The following is a 24,561-nucleotide window of genomic DNA, read 5'->3' as shown; positions in this document are numbered from 1 at the left end:
AAAGTTCCCTGTACGTACCCAGATCAGTCCAGACTGTGGGTTGAGCCTCCTTTCCAGCAGGTGGAGACAGACTAAAACTTGAAGGATGCCCTATATCAGGACAGAGCCTATCCTCTAACCCTTCAGTATTCGTCTGTCTCCAGCAGGTGTAGCATCTCCCCTTTGGTTCTCTGCTGTAGGCTAGTCAGCCTTTTCTTCTCTTTTAGGCTCAAGCAAGTACTTCTATTCGTTCTCTCTTGTAAAAAAAAAAAAAAAAAAAAAGTGACGGTTTTACTTGTTACTGATTTTTCTTTTTTCTGTGTGGGAGACGGCTCCGTCTCCCAGCTCTTGCCGGGCTCAGGGGGACTTTGCCCCTTTTGCGCTGCATAGCCTGAGTCTGTGTACACTTCCAGGTGTGGGGACCGAGGCTCTCGGGGTCTTGTTCCCCCCTCTGGCTGCCGAGAGGGTTTTGAACCCGCTGCTGCGCTCAGTGAAAAAAAAAAAAAAGTTTTAAACTTCAATAAGTTGCAGGTACTCACCTACCTCTAACTTATTTGCAGCAGTTGACCAGCATTTTTTAATTTTTCAGATCATAGCAGGCCTTGTACCAGCAGCCAGATAGGCAGGAGGCAGCAGTTTTCCCTCCTGCTCTCTCCGGCCCTGCAGGCTGTCAATCATTTTTTTCTCTGCAGCCTTTTTTCTCCTCAGAGCGGCTCTATCTTTGCCGTGGACAGGCAGCCTGCCTCTTTTCTGCCAGACCCCATCGAGTTTTTGCCGTGGGGGTTCCTTCTATGCCTCCCTGCTGGGTGGGGAAGGTCCCTCCTCGGCAGGGAAGGCAAATTTAGCCCGGGGATCCCGTCCCCAGAGCTTGGCCAGGCCGTTCTCTGGTCAGGCAGCCTGGGAACAGTGGCCATTTTGGATTTTTTATCGGCTCCATTTTCGGAGCTCCCTGGGACTGGGGTGGCCGATTTATTTGAGCTACCCCCCCCGATTTGAGCCCCCCAGCCCCCCAGGAAGGGTTTTTTGTCACCCCCTCGCCTCCCCCTTCCACTCCCCCACCCGGGATTTTTGGGGTCGTTTTTTCTGTGTTTTTTCCCTCCTCCTACATAAATTCCCTTTAGTGAGCATGCAGGAGGAGGTGGAAAGTGTCCGTCCCCCCCCCCCCCCCCCCCGGGACAAATCAATAAAAAAAATTTTAATTAATTAATTAATTTCAGTAAATTAACATTTCCCCGCTCCGTGCCATTGCTGGTTCGGCCGGCTGCAGAGCCCCCGGGGTCCCTTGGGGCGTGGGTGGTCCCGGAGGTGCCCCCTCCCTGTCCCCCGATGGATCCCCGTACTCCCGGATCCTATAGCCAACCCGGGTGCTTTAGCTAATCTTCCTGGTGCCGCCTCTTGTCCACGGATGTGGCCCTGGTCCTGGCAGGATCCTGGTTTTGTCAAGCGCCTTCTCCTTCCTTCCCCGCCCAAACAGTTGCGCCTGCGGTTTCGCAGGCTCCCCGGTCGGGCCGTGCCCTGAACGAGCTCCCCTCTAGGTGGCATTCTTTGTTTAAAAAAAAAAAACCCATAATCACTCTGTGGACTCCTTCTGCGGTCGCGTTTCAGGAGGGTTTTTCTGGTTTTCAAGCGGCCCCGGTATGCCTGCTGACCACGGTTCGCGAGGCTCTTTTGAAGCGCACTCTGATGTTTTAGCACCGGGGATGTGTTCCACTATTTGCTGCAGTTCCTGCTGTCCGCAGGTCTCTCATGGGGTCATCGGCAAGATTCCTCTGCGCCCGGGACCTCCCATGGTCAGAGGCTGCGCATTCGACCCTTTGCCGCCTCTAGCCAGAGGCGATTGCTTCGGAGATGTCCGCCACACGGCTCCTGTAGCTGCGTCACTGGTCGGCCGCTCCGACCTCCTCCGCCCGGTGGGGTACGTTGCCATTCAGAGGTAAGCTGTTCCTTGTCCAGGACCTTGAGAGACTTTGGATTCCTTAGGGGATGGTAGGGGCCATCAGCTGCTGCTGGCCCGTCTGTAACCATCCTGGTCCTTTATACCCTCTAGTCCACGCTTTCGGGGCCAGAGTCGGTATACCTCACGTGGGCACGGTGTCTCCTCAGGGGGGTTTGTCTTTTGTGAACGCAGTTTTTTGTTGCAGCATTCTTGTGGGTGCCTTCTCTTGCGCGAGGGTTAGCCCACGCGCTCAATCCTTACGCCTGCACATACTCCGGAGTATCTTTGCCTTGTTCCTTGGTCCCCTTCTGAGGCGGTTGCCTCTCTCTCTTCTCCGCGGACTGGGTCGGGCTCCGGTCGGACCAGGGGGTCCTCGACCTTCTCAGACACGGGCACGTCTTCGCCTTCCTCGTGTTTGGTGGGATATTTTTTCTGTTTCCCCTGGTGATCGGTCCCTGCGACATACGGTGGAGCTAACCCCCGCCAAGCTCCTGTTCCTGGACACGGAGGCCTTGGTCCCAGCCAACGTACTTGCCGCAGGCCACTATCCTATTTTCTTTCTTTCACTCTTAGACCTCACAAGAGTCCCCGGGCTCTCAGTTTCCGCTTCTCCGCATGCACACCCTGTGAGCATACTCGTGCCATCCTCCCCCCGGGGCATTCCTCGGCCCACTCGTTTCTCTCAGTGGCATATTCCATTTTCCGTTTCATTGTGGCTGCCATAGTCTCTTCATGTTCGTGTCCTCCGCCGGGACTTCGAGTTCTGGACGCTTCCCTTTGATCTCGCGACAGAACCTTGCATCTTCACCAATGTCTAGGTGTTGATGGCCGCAGCTCTCCGCCGGGCAGGACTCCTCGTCTACTCTTATCTAGGCGTCTGGCGCATCAGGGCCAAGGCGGAGGTTCTTTGTCGGCGGTCAGTGTATCGCGGGCTAGCTTTCTTTGCGTCCTTGGGGTGGATACTGTATTTCTCTTAGAGCAATCTTCAGCACTTCCCGGAGTTAGAGTACCTGAGAATCCGCTTCGACACCTGGGTTGGCAAGGTCTTCTTGCCTTTGTGTGCGGGCCCTCAAGTTGTTCGGCCGGTTTCAGAGTATGCCCTTGCTCCCTTCTTTGACGGCTTGTGTCTGCCTGCAGATCTCGGGCTCCTCGGCTCCTACCCTCGCCCTTGTCCCTTGGGCCCTTGCTCCAATACGACTGTTCTAGATAACTTTGCTGTCCCGTTGGCAGCCACTGGCAGAACAGTCTCACACAGTTTCTCCCGTTCTTGGGCTCTACCGTCGCCGTCTCGCAGGGGTGGATTCCCCCTTCTTTTTCTTTTGCTACAGGGCCTACCTCTCCAAGTTCCCCAGTGGACGATAGTGCCCACAGATGCTAGTCTTCGGGCTGAGGAGTGGTCGGCCTCTCCTAGTATGCCCAGGGGACCTGGGCAGCGTCTCTGTCTCACTGGCACATTACGGAGTCTTGGGCGATGTTCCTAGCTCTTCTGGAGTTTCTTCCTTTCATACGCGGCAAGGCGCTATGGGTCTTGCCCGACAACTCCACCACCGTGGCTTGCTTCCATCACCCAGGTGGTGCTCGCAGTCTGTGGGTGGCCCTGGACACCAGCCTTCTCTTCGCCTGGGCAAAGCAACACCTACAGTGCCCGGCGGCCTCCCACTCCGTGGGTAGGTGAATGTTCAGGTTGCTTTCTCCGTCGTCAGTCGCTAGATCCCAGGGAGTGGGAACTCTTGGCTCAACCATGGTTTTCTCATCGACAGGTGGTCCCCTCCCACCTGGGCCTCATGGCGACTCTTCTCAATACCATGATAGATTGGTTTCTTCCGCTGGAGGGACCATGGCTCGGCGGGCGTAGTTGCCTTGGCTCTCCCTCGGCCGGCGGAACATCTTTTTCTACTCCCCCCCCCCCCCCCCCCCCACCGCGTGGTCTCTGGTCGGGAAAGTTCTTAGACGGATAGTTCTCCACCGGTGTCCCATGGTTCTAGTAGCGCCCAAGGGGCCGTTCCAGGCCTTGGCTCACAGTTTTTCTCAACCTAGCGACGGTCGGACCCCTGCGGCCACGCCATCTTCCTCGGCTCCTTAGTCAGGGCCCTGTATTTTTTTCGACAAGGCCGTTCACGCTTGTCTAGCGCCCTGCCTTCTTGAACGGCGATGTCTCCGGTGTGAGGGTTTTTTCGGAGTAGGCCGTCTTCGCCTTCCTTTGGGCCCGGAAATGGTTGACTCCCTGGCGTACGTGCGCATCTGGTACGTGCTTGGGTTTGTTTGTGCGAAGTCGGGTTTTTCGGTGTACTCCGCACCAATCTCCTTAGTCTTTTCTTCTCTGAGGCAGTCTCTCTGAGGATCCTTCCTTCGTTCTCAGCACGTACCAGTCTACCCCCTCGGCTTTCTCCTGGGTCGAGTGGCAGGTCGTCCCTGAGCGGCCACCTGTGTGCGACTTGGACTTTCAGGGGCGTCAGGCATCTACATCCACCTTCTTGCCCACTTGTCCGTCGTAAACTTTTCACTCGGTGGTGCGGACCCCTCTGTACGGCTCTGTTCGACCCTCTCAGTCGCGTCACCCTGCAGGCCCTTATGCTTAAGACTGTCTTCTGGTCTTCTCTCCTCTGCTCATCAGATCCAAGCGCTGTCCTGGCGGGATCCCCTTTTTGCGATTTTACGACTTCAGGGTAGCCCTCGTACGGGTTCTTCCTTTTTTCGTGAAGTTTCGTCTAATTTCTTTGTCCTTCGGTCGGTGGAGCTCCCCGCTTTTCTCCTGCGTCTGGTGACGGTCTCCATTCTCTTGATGCCATACGGGTCTTCGTTACCTCGCTTCCATACGAGTTATCTTGCTCTATTTCCTGGTCCCCAATGGCTTCGTGCATCTGTCCATCTTCCTGTTCCCTGGAGTGGGTCCAATCGGGGTAAGCCGGCTTCTGAGTCCACTATAGCGCGCTAGTTGCAGGAAGTGATCTCTCGGTTGTTCTTTGTCATGGCCTGGCGGTTCCCCAAGGGTCTTCCGACCCACTCTTTGCGTTCTCGAGCTCCTTCTTGGGCGAACATTCTTTTGTTCTCTCCGTGGACGATTTGCACAGTTCATACTTGGGCGTCCTTATCTCTTTTTGCTCGACACTATCGCCTAGATATGTCAGCTCTGCTTCGGTTCTTTTGAGCTACCAGTGCTTCGAGTGGGACTGTCTTGATCCCACCCGTTTTAGGGAAGCTTTGGTACATCCCACAGTCTGGATTGATCCGGGTACGTACAGGGAAAGGAAAATTAATTCTTTCCTGTTAATTTTCGTTCCTGTAGTACCATGGATCAGTCCAGACGCCCTTCCCTGTTTGTCTTTTTCTGTCCTCTCGAAGCTGGTTTTTTTCTTGCAGTTCTGCAGACTCTATTTCATTTTTGTACAAAAATACTGAGCAAAAACACTGGAAGCCTTGGTTGTTCTCATGCCAAGAATATGCAAGAGCGGGTAGTTAGGCCATGTTCCTTACATTTTTCTACAGTTGCTCCATTTGCGCTTTATGGTTACTTGCTTGATCCTACTTTGGTCTTCTTGCTTTCTGCTTTGACATACGTTATACTGAAGGGTTAGAGGATAGGCTCTGTCCTGATATAGGGCATCCTTCAAGTTTTAGCCTGTCTCCACCTGCTGGAAAGGAGGCTCAACCCACAGTCTGGACTGATCCGTGGTACTACAGGAACGAAAATTAACAGGTAAGAACTAATTTTCCTTTGCTTACTTGTAAACACTATTTTCTAAAAACAGCAGTATACTAGTCACATAAACCCCTTCTTTCCTTTGGAATTGCGCTTTCCCTGATCAAAGTTCTTATTATAGAACACAGGGAAGTTGCAGGGTTGTGGCAGTGCTTTTGCTCTTCCCAGAAAGCTGTGGAAAAATCAATCTATTTAGTACCAACCATAGTTACATGGTCATGCATGTGAATAGTGAACTTGTATGTTTATAGATAAATAATTCCACTTTATTGGTGGAAGAAGGAGCATTAAAGGCCGAAAATAAAGTGCAGCCAAATGGTTGCATATCTTTTTTGAGCCAACCCCTGTTTTAACATTCACTTCCTTACATGTATGTAATTTTTAAGTTTATCACAATCTCTTTTTTCTGATAACAGAAGGAAAAAGAAACATAGCTTTGAAGGATCTGAAGGCAATGACTGAGAAAATTGGATTACTTGAATTGGGCAAGTGATACTACCTTATTTTATCTATATCTAAATATTACAGTAGTAGCTTATGGTCCAATTTCATGAATTCCATGCCAAGATAATACTGTGGTATAGATATAAGCAGTCACCTTTGCATTCCTGTTCATGAGAAATACTATTGGGTGGCTTCTAGCAGTGAATTGACTGTTCTAATACTATTTGTGAGACACATAATGTTGGTCTTAGTTGAAGAAATGTAAATGTATCTTTCCTCATCTCAGCCTAGTAGTTTATATAACAGAGAATAGCACTTATCCTGCATTGCACTCTGCTTGTTAGATGAAAGCTCATGATGTAAAAATATCTGCCTACTAGAGGCAAGGAACCAGAACTAATTTGCCCCAGCTTTCCTGCTGCCATATTAATTTAACCACATTATATTTAATTGCATAGTGCTTAAAATAATCATGACAAAAATCTTTCCTTGCATCACTGCCAAAACTATTTACTTTAAACCTAATAAGTAAACTGAGTACCCATGCCTGTCATTGGTTTCGTCTCTGTATATTTTTCCCCTCAATCTCAGATGGCATAGCATGCTAGTTTTACAAGGCTGGTGCTTTCTTTGTTGCAGCCAGGACTGCACACCGAGGCCTGGGACTACAAAGGGTCTTGAACCAGTGATAGCTGTATATGGGTTACCGATCTAAGAGAAATCAGCAGCAGTCCTGTGTGGTACACAAACTTGAGCTGAGCCATTGTTGAAGTTCCAAGGAGGACTAACTTGATAGGAGCTGCACCTCCTTGCCTCACTTTTTGCACTAATATAGCTTTCTGTAGTGATTTATCCCTGCAGCTACTTTTTATTGAACCCATTAGACAAGTTACTCCTGGGGAAATTCTGCGCAACACAGAATTTGTGCAGAATTCTGCATTTGCCCTGCAGAATTAAGAGCGGGAACCAGGAAGCAGCAATGGAGGCCTTTGCAGACAGGAATTGATGAAGGAATAGCATCAGCTGGAAGAAAGAAAGGAGCAGTGGCAGGCTGGACTACATGGAGTAATTGGGAGAGCTGGCATTGTCTCATACAGGTTGGAAGAGATGAGTCTGCAGTGTTGGTCTTGGCCTGCATCACCTGAACAGAGGAAAGGGGCACTGGTAGAAAAGTAGAGAGTTGGGAGTCATGCTAAAGGTAGGGGGAACAGAGAGCGGGGGTCATAAGAACATAAGTTGCCATACTGGGTCAGACCAAGGGTTCATCAAGCCCAGCATCTTGTTTCCAACAGTGGCTAATCCAGGATACTAGTACCTGGAAAGTATTCAAACATTAAAGAGATCCCATGTTATTAATACCAGTAATAAGCAGTGGCTTCTCCCTAAGTCACTTTCACCAATAGCAGTTTATGGACTTCCATTTCAAGAACTTGTCCAAACCTTTTTTAAATCCAGCTAAGCTAACTGCCTTAACCATATCCTCTAGCAACGAATTCTAGAGCTTAATTGTATGTTGAGTGAAAAAGATTTTTTAGCGATTTGTTTTAAATGTGCTACTTGCTGACTTCATGGAGTGCTCGCTAGTCCTTTTGTTATCTGAAAGAGTACACAGCTGATTCACATTTACCTGTTCTAGTCCTCTCATGATTTTGGAGACCTCCATCATATTTCCCCATACTGGGTCAGTATGGCTGAGGGGAATACGATGGAGGTATTACCATACGGGGTCAGACCAAGGTCTATCAAGCCCAGCATCCTGACTCAGACAGTGGCCAATCCAGGTTGCAAGTTCCTGGCTGATTCCATAAAGTAGATCCAATTCCTGTTTCTCTCAGGGTCAACAATAGCGTTCTTTAGTCTACCTGGCTAATAATTGTTACAAACCTTTCCTCCAGGAACTTGTCAAACTTGTTTTAAACCCCACTATGCTAGTCACCTTCCCCATGTCCTCTGGCAACAGATTCCTCAGCTTGATAGAGCACTGAGTGAAAAAGTACTTTTTACGATTTGTATTGGTTGTTAGTTTAATGGAATGTTCTCTTGTTTTAGTATTATTCAAAAAGTAAATAACCCTCCTCTATTTACCCATTCCTCCCCCAATGATGATTTTGTAAATTTCTGTCATGTCCTCTCTCAGATGTCTTTTCCAAGCTGGAGAGCCCTAGCCTTCATAGCCTTTGATCATAGGAAATGTATTCCATCTCCTTTATCATTTTTGTCAGCCTTCTCTGAACCTTTTCTCATTCTGCTATGTCTGTTGAAATGAGGTGACTAGAACTGCACACAGTACTCAAGGCAATATGATATTTTCTGTTTTATTCTACATTCTTTTTTTTATTTTATTCTACATTCTTTTTCAGATCATTCCTGCTATTCTGTTTTCTTTTTTTGACCATTTCCACACATTGAGTCGATGATTTCAACATATTGTCCGCAAGGATTCCAGGGTTCTTTTCCTGGGTAGTGACTCCCAATACAGAACCCGCATCTTGTACCTTTAGTTGGGATTATTTTTCCCTATATGCATCACTTTGCATTTTTCCACATTCATTCCACTGTTTGAACTGCCCAATCTCCTAGTCTCACAAGGTCCTGCAGTTCCTCACAATATGCTGCTTTTTTGAACAATTTAGTGTCATCTGCAAATTTGATTCTCATTCCCTTTTCCAGATCATTTATGAATGTTAAATAGCACAGGTCCTAGTACCAATCCCTGTGGTACTCCACTAATGATCTTTATCCATTTGGACAGTTGACCATTTAATTCTCCTCTCTGATTCCACAATAAAATACTGCCTCCTATCCCATTGCTTTGTAATTTCCTGAGGAATCTCTGATGGGGAACTTTGTCAGATGCCTTCTGAAAATCCAAATACACTCTTTCATCCTCAGCTGTATCTACATGTTTATTTATACCTTCAAACATTTTTAAAATATTGGTAAGACAAAACTCTCCATTAAGCCATGTCTATCTATGTGGCCAGTAATTTTGTTTTTAAGAATGGATTCTACCATTTTGCTCAGCACAAACATGCTCACCAGTCTGTAGTTTCCGGATCACTCCTGGAGTACTTTTTAAAAATCAGCATCACATTGGCCACCTTCCAGTCCTCGGGAATCATGGTTGTTTTAAATGAAAGATTACAGATATATTAGTAATAGGTTAGCAATTTCATGTTTAGTTCTTTTAGTGCTCTGGGATGTATGACATCAAATCCCAGTGATTAGTTTGTCAATCTGATATCTTACATCCTCCATTGTCACAGATATTTGTTTTAGTTGCTCAGAATCTCTACCATTTGAGAATGTAGAGAAACTGTTTGTTCGTAGGATCATCCTATATAAAGACCGAGGCAAAGAGTTCATTCAGTTTTTCTACTATTTTCTTTCCCTCCTTGATCACCCCTTTTGCCCCTAGGTCTTGCTAAAAGAGAAGACAGCATATCCACACTCATTGCAGCTTTTTCCCTTTTGTCCTCTTGCCGCAATGCCTGATTGGCTTTATCCAAAAAATTTGGTCTTAAATCTAAGCAAACAGCACTGAATGATATATCTGCCAATCTGGAGTTCCCTCCAGGACTAGTACTGGCTGTCTTCTCAAAATGGCAGAAACTAGGACTGATCTACATTTATCAACTGTTCTTACCTAATTCCAATACAGTGACCAGCTTTGCTGACTTGCAAAACACGTTTCATGTATCCCGCACTGACTTCTTTGCATACTTACAAGTCCGCCATTATATTCACACCTTAATGGTAGAGAATCCGAAACTTGGAGACACGGGGGCACTTATTTCTTTCTTTCATTTTACCAAAACCCAAAAACCCTCGTATGCTTCCTTTTCCAAGCGTCTGCAGGAAGTTGACACACCCTCATACTTGACGACCATTATGGACTGTTGGTCTCGGTGGCCGGCAATCTCCTTAGCTGTGACGGATATCCAACAGTACATTGGCCAAATCCAGAAAGCATTCGAGATAGTGTTGCTTCAAGAACTCCAATATAAATTCATTTGGCAACTCTATATTCCCCAAGCTACAGCTTACAAATGGAAAATGTGCCCTTCTCCAACCTGTGACAAATGCAAGGTATCAATAAATGACTATCTGCATAGCTTTTGGGGGTGCCCACGTATCCAAGCATTCTGGGACTGTCTGCCAGAAAATTTCTCAGATAACACAAATGATTCTCCCTATGGATCCACAATTATGGCTATTTGGGAAAACACAGACTGCTATCCACAATTGGACCACAGACACAGAATTGTTTATGGTTAAGGTGAGACTGACAGCTAAACAAACTATTTTGACTTGCTGGTTAGGGCCACATCCTCCTTCATATTCTATTTGGGAATGCAAAATGATAAAACTTTTAAGCATGGAATTTATGTCAGCGGCACTGGCAACTGCCAAACAAAAGGTAATAACTCATAGAATATGGAACCCATTCAAAAATTCATTACCTCTTGAGGTAACAAATAATCTCCCCCAACTTTAATTTTAGGAGACATTTGGTCACCTTTAGGACATTATCACTTGATCCCTACTCTTACACAATTAAACACAGGTCACTAAGTGATATAATCAACATTTTTACCCCAGTGTGCATCAACAATGGGGAACACAGAGCTACTTTTGTAGCAGTCTTTATGTTTTGCTCTCACTCACACTGGCCAGAGAGCGTTCCACCATAATTAACTCCTTAACTGGCCTCTGTCTAATGCATATGTAGCACACTCAAATTACGTGCTGCATGTTTCCAAAGTATCAAACTACAAACATGACTATCTACTGGGACTAGTAACCTAACTGTTCAGACCTTGGCATAATTAGAGACCCCTCCCTCAGCTATTTTCCATATCCTCACTGTTAATTTAACTCGGGTATATTATGTACATAGTGTTATACCTATAGTTCCTTCTCTTAAAATTCTTGCATAGGTCACCTGACCTTTTCCTACAACCCCTCCAAGTTTTTTCCAGACCCTGTTACATGTAACTTTATATTTCCCTCTCTGTTGCGATATGTTTTTATCCCCTGTTATCTGTAAACCGATGTGATTTGCCTATGAACATCGGTATATAAAAGTTTTTAAAATAAAAATAAATAATATATTAATAAGAATTACTAATGAGCTTACAGAAGAGCAACACTGGATGGATAAAGCAAGTTGAGAGGGATGGGGAGGGAAGGGGGGGGGGATAAAGGTTAGAGGCTGTAGTTCTAAAGGCATGTTAAAGTAACCTGTACTAAAACACTGGTTACCTGTGAACAAGAGAATTGAATATAAAACCCTGACCATAATACACAATGCAATTCACAACGTGGAAAACACAGGCCTAAACAACATAATGCAGATTCAGGTCTCGCAACGCAACACTAGAACAGCAAACAAATCAAAACTTGAAATTCCAACAATTTCAACCGCCAAACATACTACTGTAAGAAACAGAGCCATCTCAATCGCAGGATCGCACCTCTGGAACTCACTATCGGATCACCTAAGATTACAAAATAACAAGAAAACTTTAAAAAAAGAATTTAAGACCTGGCTATTCAGACAGGCCTTCAAAGACGGGATCGGTTAAGCCCCCCAACCTAATCAACACAGCACACCTGAATGGATATTTAAAACATACATACTCATCTTTAAACCATACAATCACAGTTATTTAAACCTCTTAGAGCAGGGGTCGGGAACCCATGGCTCGCGAGCCAGATATGGCTCTTTTGAGGGCTGCATCTGGCTCGCAGACAAGTGTCGCCACACTTTCCCACTGACCCAGCTGCTCCCCGGTCCTCCTCCGCCCGGGCTTAAAATGCTGTCAGCCCGGGCGGAACGCGGCAGGACAGCTGGAGTCAGCGGCACCGGGGTGCTCTCTTCTTCCCGCACCCCCCCCCCGCGGCCCGGAAGAGGAAGTGGAGAGTATCGGGTGCCTGCGCGGCAAGAAGAGGCCACGCTAGTGCGCTCGGCATCGGCCCGAAGAAAAGAAGACTGCAGCGCGGCTCGGAGGAAACTGAAGAGCTTCAACCGCGGCCGATGGGACTCCGCCTCCGCGAGGGCTGAAAATGAAGAGGTTAGCGTTGGGAGGAGGCTGCTGCTGTCGTCGCGAGTTCCCGGGGTGGGGGAGAGAGAGATTGAATGAGCGACTCATTCAATCTCTCTCTCCCCCACCCCAAGCGACTCATTCAATCTCTCTCTCCCCCACCCCGGGAACTCCGGCAGCAGCAGCCTCCTCCCAACGCTAACCTCTTCATTTTCAGCCCTCGCGGAGGCGGAGTCCCATCGGCCGCGGTTGAAGCTCTTCAGTTTCCTCCGAGCCACGCTGCAGTCTTCTTTTCTTCGGGCCGATGCCGAGCGCACTAGCGTGGCCTCTTCTTGCCGCGCAGGCACCCGATACTCTCCACTTCCTCTTCCGGGCCGCTGGGGGGGGGGCCTCTCTGTGTGTGTGTGTGTGAGATTGCATGTATGTGAATGATTGAGAGCCTGTATATGTGAAAGAGAGTATGTCTGTGATTGAGAGCCTGCCTGTGAGAGAGAGAGAGCATGAATGTAAGTTTACCATTGGGAACCTGTATGTGTAAGTTTGTGATTGAAAACCTGTTTGTGTGAAAGAGTATGTGTGTATGATTGAGATCCTTTGTGTGTGAGAGAAATCATGTGTATGTATGATTAAGAGCCTGTGTGTATAAGTAAGAGAGAGATCATGTGTGTCTGTGTGTGATTGGGAGCTGGTTTAGGTGATGGAGCATGTGAGTATGTGATTGAGAGCCTGTGTTTAAATGAGAGAGAGAGACCATGTGTGTGTGTGTGTGATTGAGAGCTGATTTAGGTGAGGGAGCATGTGAGTATGTGATTGAGAGCCTGTGGGTAAATGAGAGAAAGAGAGGACATGTTTGTAAGCATGTGAATGAGAGTCTGTGTGTGAGAGAAAAAGACAGCATGTATTTATGTGATTGAAAGCCTGTGTGTGTGTGTAAGCGTGAAAAGATAGACAGCATGTGTGTAAATGTGTAATTAAGAGCCTATATAAGTGAGAGAGAAAAAACATGTGTATATGTGAGTACTGAGAGCATGTGTGTATAGATGTGTCATTGAGAGCCAGTGTGAGAGAGAGCGCTGGTATGTGACTGAGAGCGGAGAAAGTTCCAAGCAAACCACCCCACCTCCTGCTAATTCAGAACAATCTCAGGACACCTGGATATCAAACGTTCCCAGGTATGCAGAGAAAAAAAATTTTGTATCATTATTTTTCATTACTGGGTCTTTGTGTCTGCTATTTTGAAATATTTTGTTGGTATCTGGAAATGTTTTATATGAGTTTTTAATTATTGGATATTCCACTCATCAGCTGTTTCGAAATATGTTCTTTTTGTTAGTACAGTTTTACTGCTGATGATTTTATATTTCTTGATTTGTTTTATAAGGATGGGTGATGTTTCTTTTTTCCTTTGTTACACTGCATACAGAGACTCTGGCTTGTTGCAGTTTCCAATTCAGTTTTTTCTGCATGCTTCTTGTTATGCGTTTTGGTCTCTTTATTCTATGTTAGGTGAGGGACAGCACGTGATTCAGGTGAGGTTTTCTGCTGGCGTGTAGTTTCTGTGTAGGACTCTATAGCAGCCTGACTTGGTCCGTTTTCCTAATAGGAGATGTATTGGTGTCTTAAGGCCTGGTGTAATATTTTCAGAGACTTATTGTACTTTAAAAGTGTGATCTTACATAAAATGCACACATTTACTTTATTTAGTTTTAAACATATTGTATGGCTCTCATGGAATTACATTTTAAAATATGTGGCATTTATGGCTCTCTCAGCCAAAAAGGTTCCTGACCCCTGTCTTAGAGACATACCCAATGCGAATGATGTCTCACTCGCATCCACTGTTGTCCTTTTCTGTTAATCATCCCCAGATTTGTGGAAGTACCAGTCATCTCGGTACAATGTTAGATCTAGGTACTAATACATGTTACTATTATATCTATTCATAACTCACTACATCCCCTTACTATGTTACCCCCACACTTTGTATCTCCCCCACACGGTGTTACATATTATCTCGTTTTATGTAATTCTTGGTTCAGACAGTTAATGTTATGTTTTCCAATGGTTTCTACACATGTAATTTGTTGTTGCAAATGTAAACTGGAGTGAAGGCATCTAGCTAAACTTTGGTATATAAAAACGAATAAATAAATAAATAAAAATAAATAAAACTTGAGACTAGTTTTTGTTGTTAAGATTTCTTTGTTGGACCTTTATTATGCTGTGTTACACATTTGCCTGATTTTTCATAATGTAACTCCTTATGTACCTCAGTACATATATTGACTTTATTATGGTTACAGACATAAAAATCTCTTAATAAAAATGATAAAAAAAAAAAAAAAGAGACAGACAGAGAAAAAGCTAGGGGATCGTGCTGAGGTAAGAACTGGGGAAGAGGGGAGCTTTCTCTCTGCCCCATCAGGATTCTAGCCTGGGGAAAGGGGCAGACAGAGAGAAAGCTGAGTGATCTTGTTGAGATGAGAGAGAACTGTGGGGAAGGAGCAGAAAGAGAAATCTGGGAGGTATTCAAGACTTTTGGAGAGCAGAGGGAGAAAGCTAAGGGTCTCGCTGGGGAGAGCTTGGAGAGCAGAGAAAGCTTGGGGAAGGACAAATTTGAGGGTTTTGCTGGGGTTTGGGACAAAGAGAACTTAGGGGGAGGAGGTTCGAGCCTGGAGGGGGGACGGAGGTGAGCTAAGAGTCTACCTGATGGGTAGGGGAGATAGAATTGAGATAGGGTTAAACCAGGTAGAACAGAGAAAGCGGGTCAACCCTGGGGAGAGGAGGAGGTAGCAAACAAACTGGAGGATTGACCCAGAGGGAAGGAGAGATCAAGAATGGAGAAGGGGTTTCATGCCTTAAGAGGGAGAATGCTGGATGGGTTGTTGAGCTTGAGGGAGGGTCCAGGCCTTATGATGGGAAAATTCTAAACAAAAAATAAAAAATTATACATCTTTGGGTAATAAGGTTTGTCTGTATTGCATTAGAAATTATTATTTGTAGACAATGATTATATTGTGTTATCTGAATAAATGAAGGGGTCTATTTACTCAGCCGCTTACTGAATCCTGTGGTATGTTCCCCAACAATAAAACACTGTGGCTTAGGAGCCCCGAACGGCCTTCATGTGTTGGTGACCCCACAACATTTGTCTCTGTATTAGGATATTTACCGCACAGTAAAGCCATTACATAACTTAATAAATCACCTCCAATGTTTGCAAAATTTTAAAATATTGTGTGCAGAATTTATTTTTTTGAACAGAATTCCCCCTGGACTTGCAATTGTTAAAATAAAAGTACATACTTGCCAAACAAAACAACTTTTCCAGGCTATGGACCTTAAACACTAGAGCTTTTTAATGTGGAAATTCTTCTATAGTACATAAGAATATAAGATATGCCATACTGGGTCAGACCAAGGGTCCACCAAGCCCAGTATCCTGTTTCCAACAGTGGCCAATCCAAGTCACAAGTATCTGGCAAGTACCCAAACATTAGATAGATTACAAGCTACCATTCCTTATTAATTACCATCATAGCAGTTTATGGATTTATCCACTAGGAATTTATCCAAACCTTATTTAAACCCAGTTACGATAGCTGTTGTAACTACATCCTTTGGCAATGAATTCCAGAGCTTAACTATGCGCTGAGTGAAAAAGAATTTTCTTCGATTTGTTTTAAATGAGCAACTTGCTAACTTCATGGAGTGCCCACTGTTTCTTCTAATATCTGAGAGAGTAAATAACCGATTTACATTAACTTGTTCAAGTCCTTTCAGGATTTTGTAGATTTCTATCATATCCCCCCTCAGTCGTCTCTTCTCCAAACTGAACAGCCCTATCTTCTTTAGCCTTTCCTCATAGGGTAGCCATTCCATGCCCCTTAACGTTTTTGTTGCCCTTCTCTGCACTTTCACCAGTGCAGTTATATCCTTTTTGAGATGCGGTGACAAGAACTGCACACGGTATTCAAGGTGCAGTCTCACCATGGAGCAATACAGAGGCATTATGACATCCTCCGTTTTATTTTCCATTCCCTTCTTAATAATTCCTAACATTGTTTGCTTTTTTTCATCGCCACAGCACACTGGGCTGATGATTTCAATTGTATTATCCAGAGTCACACCTAGATCTCTTTCCTAGGTGGTAATTCCTAAGATAGAGCCTAACATTGTGTAACTACAGCAAGGGTTATTTTTCCATATATGCATCACTTTGCACTTGTCCTCGTTAAATTTCATCTGCCATTTGAAAGCCCAATCTTCCAGTCTCTGAAGGTCCTCTTGCAATTCATCACAATCCGCTTGAGATTTAACTACTCTGCATAATTTTGTGTCATCCACAAATATGATCACCTCACTCGTCGTACCCCTTTTCAGATCATTTATAAATATATTAAAATGCACCGGTCCAAGTACAGATCCCTAAGGCACTCCACTGTTTACCTTTTTCCACTGTGAAAACTAACCATTTAATCCTACTCTGTTTCCTGTCTTTTAACCAACTTGCAATCCACAAAAAGACATCATCTGCTATCCCATGACTTTTTAGTTTTCTTAATAGCCTCTCATGCCTGCCCTGACCTTGGTATGTTTCCTAGTCTTGCTTGATCTCTGCCTGCCTCGACCCTTGGCCTACCTGCCGAATTCTGTTGCTAGCTGCCTGCCCTGCTTATTGGAATGGCCCGACTCTTCTTTCATCGGCTGGCCGTTGTGGGAACCTTCATCACCGAGACCTGCGCCTAAGTCCAGCTGGCCCCCGGCGCTCAAGGGCTCAACTTGTGGGGAACGAGGGCTGTAGTAGTGAGGATCTTGTTGCGTCTCTGCATCAAACAATACTGCCCACTGACGAGGACCTGCAGGGCTCCTCTCTGCAGGTAGCATCAACCTTGTCTCTGTCCAAGAGTCCACTCATTCAACAGCTTGCAGAGGCCATGGACCCAGTGGATCTTTCGGGCCTTCAGGCCATTCTGGGCCTGGCACAGAAGATCCAGCAGCAGCAGTAATTTTTGGAGGCCCTGGCAGGCATTATGAAACGCCTCAGCGCCTGTCTTGATGCTACCACCACCACGGCAAGCACCTCTGCGCCAGCGGCTCTTACTTCTATACCAGTGATGTCTACTATCCATCTCCCGGTACCCCCTAGGTACTCAAGGGACCGCAAGCTGTGCCGGGGCTTCTTAAACCAGTGCTTTATGGATTTCTCGCTGCAACCCACACAGTTCTCCAGTGACTTATCAAGATGACCTTCATCTCTCTCTCCTCAACGGGAAGGCGTTGGCATGGGCCTCCCCCCCCCCCCCCCCCATGGGGCGAGATGCGCTTCTTCAAGACCTGTCTCAATTCGTCAAGACCTTCAAGCAGGTCTTTGAAGAGTGCAGCTGTCTGGATATGATGGGGTCAGATCTGCATTTACATTAGGGTACCAAGACATTAACAGACTATGCCATTGAATTTCGTACCTTGGCTACAGAGTTAAATTGGAGAGAGGACAGCCTGGGCAGTATCTTTCTGGAAGGACTCCTCTCAGATCAAAGATGAGTTGTCAGCCCGTGAGTTGCTAGAATCGCTGGATGCCCTCATTGACCTGGCTGGGAGGATCGATTGGTATCTCCAGCAAAGAGTACATGAATTACAATTTACACGTAGATACATGCAACTTGTGCCGTCGTTTTCATGCCCCCTTGCTCCCTTACCTATGGTGAACCCTACCTCTGGACAGCAAGAAGAACAGATGCAGCTCGGGCAGAGCCACCTCTCGCTGGAGCAGAAGCAACGTCGCCATACCCAGGGGCTCTGCTTTTACTGTGCCGGAAAGAGGCACCTGCTGGCCCAATGCCCTGTGAAGCAGGGAAACACCTGAGCCTAGGAGTCCCTGCTCGCTACCCAACTTGCGCTTCCTGTAATGATAATGACAGATGGAAACAAATTTTCTACCCTTGCACTGGTGGATTCCGGTGCCGGGGAAAATTTCATCATGAAGGCTCTAGTGGGCCACCTGAACCTACGGACGGTCCCCAGGGACCCACCGCTCATCATTTCTTCCATTTCTGGAGAACCTCTGCCTGGGCAGATCACTGAGATGATGGCGCCACTGCTGCTCCGCATTGGCATATTACACCAGGAAGAGATAACTTTCCATATCATCGAGAAGACTGAACACCCAATTGTGCTGGGTCTACCCTGGTTACAATTGCATTCTCCTCAGTTCGACTGGGGATCCCTTCAGCTGACAATGTGGAGCCCTCATTGTCACCCTAAGTACCTTCTTCCCATCACACCTCCTCCCTCAGTTCCACTAGCCTTGACCTCACTGGGACTGCATCCCCAATATACTGATTTTGGGGATGTTTTTTTCCAAATAGGAAAGCAGAGATCCTGCCTGAGCACTGACCCTTTGACTGTGCTATTAATCTGATGTCGGGAACTACCCCGCCACAAGGTAGGGTGTATCCCCTATCCCTTCCAGAGACCAAAGCCATGTCCCAGTACATCCAAGAGAAGCTCGACATGGGATTCATTCAGCCCTCCATGTCTCCAGCTGGTGCAGGGTTCTTCTTCTTGCCAAGAAGGACAGGAGGTTACGCCCCTGAATTGACTACAGGGGGTGAAACACTCCCTGTCCAGGAAGGACTGATATCCCCCGCCACATTCTGGAACTACTAGATCGACTGCAAGGGACCAGGATATTCACGAAGCTGGATCTGCACAGGGCCTACAACCTTGCTTGGATCAAGCAAGGTGATGAGTGGAAGACCGTGTTTAATACTCGAGACGAACACGACTAATACCTGGTCATGCCCTTTGGCTTTCACAATGCTCCCGCCGTATTCCAAGGCAAGATGAATGAGATTTTCAGGGATCTGCTATATGTATGCATGGTGGTCTATCTAGATTTATCTATTTATTTATTTGTTGAGTTTTATATACCGTCATTCAGTAGAGCCATCATAACGGTTTACAAAAATATACATTTTTCTTAGCAGTTGTGTAACAGAAAAAACAATGTGAACGTTATACATTTTCTTAGCAGTTGTGCAACAATAAAAAACAATTTTAACAATATCAGAAATAAGCATATCAAGTCCAGAGAGCATTATTAGGTTGGAAGAGGAGGGTATGCAGTTCAGGGTGAAGAGAATGTATTAAGAGGTTTATAACTGAAAGTTCAGTTGAGAGTTGGAATGATCAGACGTCTGAGGGTCAGTGTAAAATTTGCGGAACATTAGTGTTTTTAGGTCCTTTTTGAATATTTTTAGGTCGTGTTGGGTTCTCAGGAATTTAGGTAGGGTGTTCCAAAGTTTAGGTGAAGCAATTGAAAAGGCTCTTCCTCTTGTGGTTGCCAGATGTGCATCTTTGAAAGGGGGAATGTTTAGGTAGCCTGAGTTATTAGAGCGTAGGTTTCTTGGAGGATTTTGAGGGATTATGTTTAGGGTGTTAAGACCTTGATGATCATTGTTTAGAATTTTGTGGATTATGGTAATTGATTTGTAAGCAATACGTGCAGTAATAGGGAGCCAGTGAAGTGAGGTCAATATTGGTGTTATGTGTTCATTTCTTTTTGTTCCAGTTAGGACTCTGGCGGCTGAGTTCTGCAGTATTTGGAGTGGTTTGAGAGATGAAAAAGGTATTCCAATTAGTAAGGAGTTGCAATAGTCGAAGGAGAAGATAAGAAGTTGAAGTACAGTTCTGAAATCATAGGGGTTGAGAAATGGTTTCAGGTGTCTCAGGGTTAGGAGTCTGTGGTATCCTTCTTTAGTTTTATTTGCTATGTGGTTCTTGAAAGAAAGTTCTTTATCAATGATAACTCCGAGGTTCCTGGTGTGGGTGGTAGGGAGTATAGTTATCATTTGTTTGTCAAGTATTGTCAGGGGTGGCGGAGTTGGATTGGGTTTTTTATCCATGAGTATTATTTCAGTTTTGTCAAAGTTGATTATGAGTTTCAGGGAATTTAGGAGATGTTTGATTGAGATAAGTAGTTCTGAGGTTTTCTTGTAGGTGTCTTCAATCGAATTTTGTATGGGAATGAGGAGCTGAATGTCATCAGCGTAGAGGAAGTGTGTGATTTCATATTCTTTTAGTAGTTGGCAAACGGGGAGAAGGTATATGTTGAAAAGGGTGGCTGATAAAGCTGATCCTTGAGGGACTCCGGTGTTGAGGTTGATTATTTTTGATAGGTTGCTGTTGATTAATACTTGGTATATTCAATCAGATAAATAGGAAGAAAACAAACGTAAGGTATTGCCAGTTAAACCAATTTGGGATAGTTGCTCCAATAGTATATTGTGGTTCACTGTGTCGAGGGCGGCTGAAAGGTCAAGAAGAATGAGCAAGTATTTTTCACCTTTGTCAAAGCCTCTTATAATAATGTCATTTAGAGAGATGAGAGATTCTGTGTTTAGGTTTTTTCTAAAACCATATTGGGATGGAGGTAGGATGCTGTTTGTCTCCAGATAGTCATCTAGTTGAGTGTGTATGACTTTTTCAATGGTTTTGGCTATGAACAAAAGGTTTGATATGGGACGGTAGTTGGAAAGGATTTCCGAATCTAGGTTGTTCTTTTTAAGGATTGGTTTGATGACAGCAGATTTGAGGCATTTGGGGTAGTTGCCTTCTGTCAGTGATAAATTGACAATTTTGGTGATGGTTTTTGATATGGTAGGTTCAATTGATTTGAGGGTTGTTATTGGGATGTTGTCTAATGGATGGCTGGCGGTGTTCATTTTATTTATTATAGATTGAATTTCAATGGTGGAGGCAGTGTCAAAGTTTGACCATGATGAGGTTATCTTGTTAAGTTTGGTGTTCTGGTTGTTGTTGGTTATGTTGGATTGGATTAGATGAGATATTTTGATGAAGAAATCAGCAAAGTCATCACTTCCATGTTTGGTGCATGAAGACTCTTAGGTGGTTTTGGTAAGTTTCTGAACTATTGAGAATAACATTCTGGGGTTATGATGAAATTTGGAGATTTTGTTGGAGAAGAATTCCTTTTTCGCATTGTTGATGATATTTTTATATTGAGCTAAATTGTTCCTATAATTATTTAGTGTGGTATTATTTTTGTTTTTTCTCCATTCTCTTTCTTTTTTTCTGAGTATGCGTTTGGCAGTTCTGATATTTTCGTTATACCATTGGTTGTTGTGTTTGGGTTGTTGTTTAGTCTTTGTAATAATGGGATTGATGTTGTCTGCAACTTGTTTTGTGATGTTTAGCCGTGATGAGGTAGCGTTTTCGGAGTTAGATATATTGATGTTGTTTAATTCGGATTGAAGTTTTTTGTAAAAGTTCTATGTTGAATGGTGGACGGTAGGATATTTTGTTTGGGGTGATTTGAGGAGGTTTAATTTTGAGGTTGGTATGTAAGTTAGCTTGGATTAGATGGTGGTCGGACCAGGGTATCTCTGTGGTGTGGGTAGAGAATGATTTCCAGATTTCAGTGTTGACAAAAATGAGGTCAATTGTGTGACCTGCTTTATGAGTTGGAGATTGGATTATTTGTTCTAGATATAGAATTGAGAGTGCATCAATGATAGTTTGGCAGGTTTTTGAGTGAGTTGGTAAGTTGAAATGTATGTTGAAGTCACCAAGTATGATTATGGATTTGTTGAGGGAGATGTTGTTCATAATACATTCAATTAGAGGTGAGCAGTTTTTATCGAGTGCTCCTGGAGGACAGTAAATGAGACATATTTGAAGTTTTGGTAAATCAAATAAAGCAATTTCAAATGGTGGAGGAATGTTAGATGGGCGAAGTGTTAGTTGCAGGCTTTTTTAAGATATAAGCATTAAGCCACCTCCTTTTTTTATTTTTTCTGGGGATTGAAGAGGTGTTGTAATCTTGGTTGGATAGTTGGTTTATTAGAATGGAGTCCTAATGATATTCTCATCTTCTCCAAAGACCTCCCTTCCCATGGTCGCGATGTCCGCCAGGTTCTCCAAAGACTACGGACCCATAAGCCGTTCGCCAAGCTGGAGAAATGCATGTTTGAAAAGGAGAACTTACCCGTCCTGGGGTATATAATTTCTAGCCGTGGCTTCCGCATGGACTCTAAGAAAGTAAAGTGTATCCTGAACTGGCTGCAGCCCTCCGGTCTCCATCCCTTACAAAGGTTTTTGGGGTTTGCAGATTTCTACAGACACTTTATTCCCATCTACTTGCGGATTGCGGGGCCCCTTACCATGCTTACCAGGAAAGGAGCAAACACCAAGGACTGGCCTCAGAGGCAATCAAAGCCTTTCTTAAACTTAAGCAAGCCTTCCTCTGGGAACCATGCCTCCGCCACCCTGACCCCACACATCCCTTCATTCTAGAGGCTGACGCCTCCTCTGTGGGGGTGGGGGTGGTTTTGAGCCAACTCACTGACTAGGGAGTTCGTCGACCTTGCTCCTTCTTCTGGAAGTTCTCCCAGGCGGAGCGAATCTATGGCATCAGAGACAAAGACTTGCTAGCCATAAAACTGGCATTAGAGGAGTGGCGACAATGGTTGGAGGTGGTACAGCACCATTTCACAGTATATATTGACCACAAAAACCTAAAACACCTCTGCCATGCTCAGCGTTTGAACCACCTGTCAAGCCCAATGATCCCTGCTCTTCACCCGCTCTCTCCTGGTCTTTTGAAGTAGAGGATACACCTGAAACCTTGGGCCATATTATTGACCCAGCACGGATTCTCCTAGCTGCTTCCTTGACCGTCCCTCCAGGAAAGACTGTCGTACCCCTTCATCTCTGTCAGAAAGTTCTGGAATGGTCTCACGATTCTCGTGTCACAGGACATCCTGGTCAGGCTCGGACTCTTGCACTACTCCAGCAGTTTTACTGGTGGCTGTGGATGAGGAGTGACGACCAGGCCTATGTGGACTCCTGTCCTACCTGTGCCCAACAAAAACCTAAGGTGGGATGACCTCGGGGGTTGTTACAGCCGTTACCAGCTCCCGAGGCACCCTGGACCCACTTGTCCACCAATTTTGTGGTGGACGTCCCCTTCTCTAATGGCTGCCGTATTATCTGGGTCGTTATCGACCGTTTTTCTAGAATGTATTTATTTATTTATTTGTTAGGTTTTCTATACTGTCGTTTAGACCTAGCCATCACAATGGTTTACAAAAGTTAATACAAGACATCCAATAAAAATAGAAATAAGATAAACTAATAAACATAAAACAAGGTTGATAAAAGGTATAAAAGACATAAAAGTTATTACAAGGCTTCTTAATCATAAAATAAAGTTAGTAACCAGCATTAAAAAAAAAGATATAAGTGCATAAGATTAAGCTGTAAGACTATTGTACTTAAAAAGATAACTGGAGGTAAAAAAAAAAGCTATCCATTACCTATTGTGTATGCCTGCTCAAACAGCCAGGTTTTAAGTGCCTTTTTAAACTTTTTAAATTCTGCTTGTAGCCTTAAATTTTCAGGTAAAGCATTCCATAATTTCAGTCCAGCAAGTGAAATTGTTCTTTCTCTAACAAGGGTAAGACGTGCAGAGTTTACAGAGGGAATAGAGAGCAGGCCCTTGTTTGCGGACCTAAAATTTCTTTGCGGAGTGTGCAGCCAAATTATCGCATTCATCCAGTCCACTTGCTCGCCATAAATTGCTTTGTGTATAGTACACAGTGCTTTATATTGAATCCTAGATTCAATAGGTAACTAATGCAAGGATTTCAGAATAGGCATGATATGATGTTTTTTCCTAATACCTGTTAGGACCCTTGCTTCTGCTGCGTTCTGCAAAACCTGGAGAGGACAAATGATGGAATATGGTAGACCAAGAAGTAATAAGTTGCAATAATCTGTACCAGTGAATATCAGGGACTGCAATGCTGTTCTAAAATCATTTTGGGTCAATAAACTGTTTTAGTCGCCTAAGCATCAAGAGTTTACTGTATCCCTCTAACTTTAATTGATATATGTTTTTAAAATTAAGCTCCAGGTGAATCCAGACTCCAAGGTCTCGTACATTATCCCCTAGATTGCTTGAGAGGTTATCTTGTGGTATTATTAATTTTTCATCTAGCTTTGAGAATTTCCTTTCTAGAAGGATAACGTCTGTTTTTTTGATATTTAAGCTCAGTTTCATTTGTGTAAAGTAGCTGTTTAATAATATTTAGATACATGGCTGTAAGTTCATAAGTTTTATCTAGTGTATCGTGAACTGATATTATCTGGATATCGTCTGTATATGTATAGTAATTAAGGCCTAATCCTGTTAATAAATGAAAAAGCGGTAACATATATATATTAAAGAGAGTTGCTGAGAGTGAAGAGCCCATTTCATGGCTCTCCCTGGTCTCCCTTCTGCACTGGAACTGGCAAAGTTGTTTACCACACACATCTTCTGTCTACATGGACTATGGACTACCTCTGCACATTGTCTCGGATCGAGGCGCCCAGTTCACAGCGAAGTATTGGTGCTCTCTTTGCCAGAAGTTCTATATCAAGTTAGATTT

At 44.7% G+C, this 24,561-nt stretch overlaps 1 protein-coding gene across 17 annotated transcripts in view; it reads left to right on the top strand.

The window, feature by feature from the left end:
• Positions 1-24,561, top strand: part of CCR6 (C-C motif chemokine receptor 6) — a 553,987-nt gene that overhangs the window by 315,254 nt on the left and 214,172 nt on the right. For all 17 annotated transcript variants that reach the window (XR_003855476.1, XM_029594230.1, XM_029594222.1 and 14 more), the window contains one exon: positions 6,032-6,100. Coding sequence is in view for 16 of the 17 variants with exons in the window: in XM_029594230.1 (XP_029450090.1) it covers positions 6,032-6,100 (69 nt within the window). In the remaining variant the exon portion in view is untranslated. The remainder of the gene's footprint in view (positions 1-6,031; positions 6,101-24,561) is intronic.

This window comes from Rhinatrema bivittatum, chromosome 3 (genome assembly GCF_901001135.1).
Source record: "Rhinatrema bivittatum chromosome 3, aRhiBiv1.1, whole genome shotgun sequence".
Taxonomy (NCBI): Eukaryota; Metazoa; Chordata; class Amphibia; order Gymnophiona; family Rhinatrematidae; genus Rhinatrema; species Rhinatrema bivittatum.
This window is presented reverse-complemented; position numbering and strand designations above follow the sequence as displayed.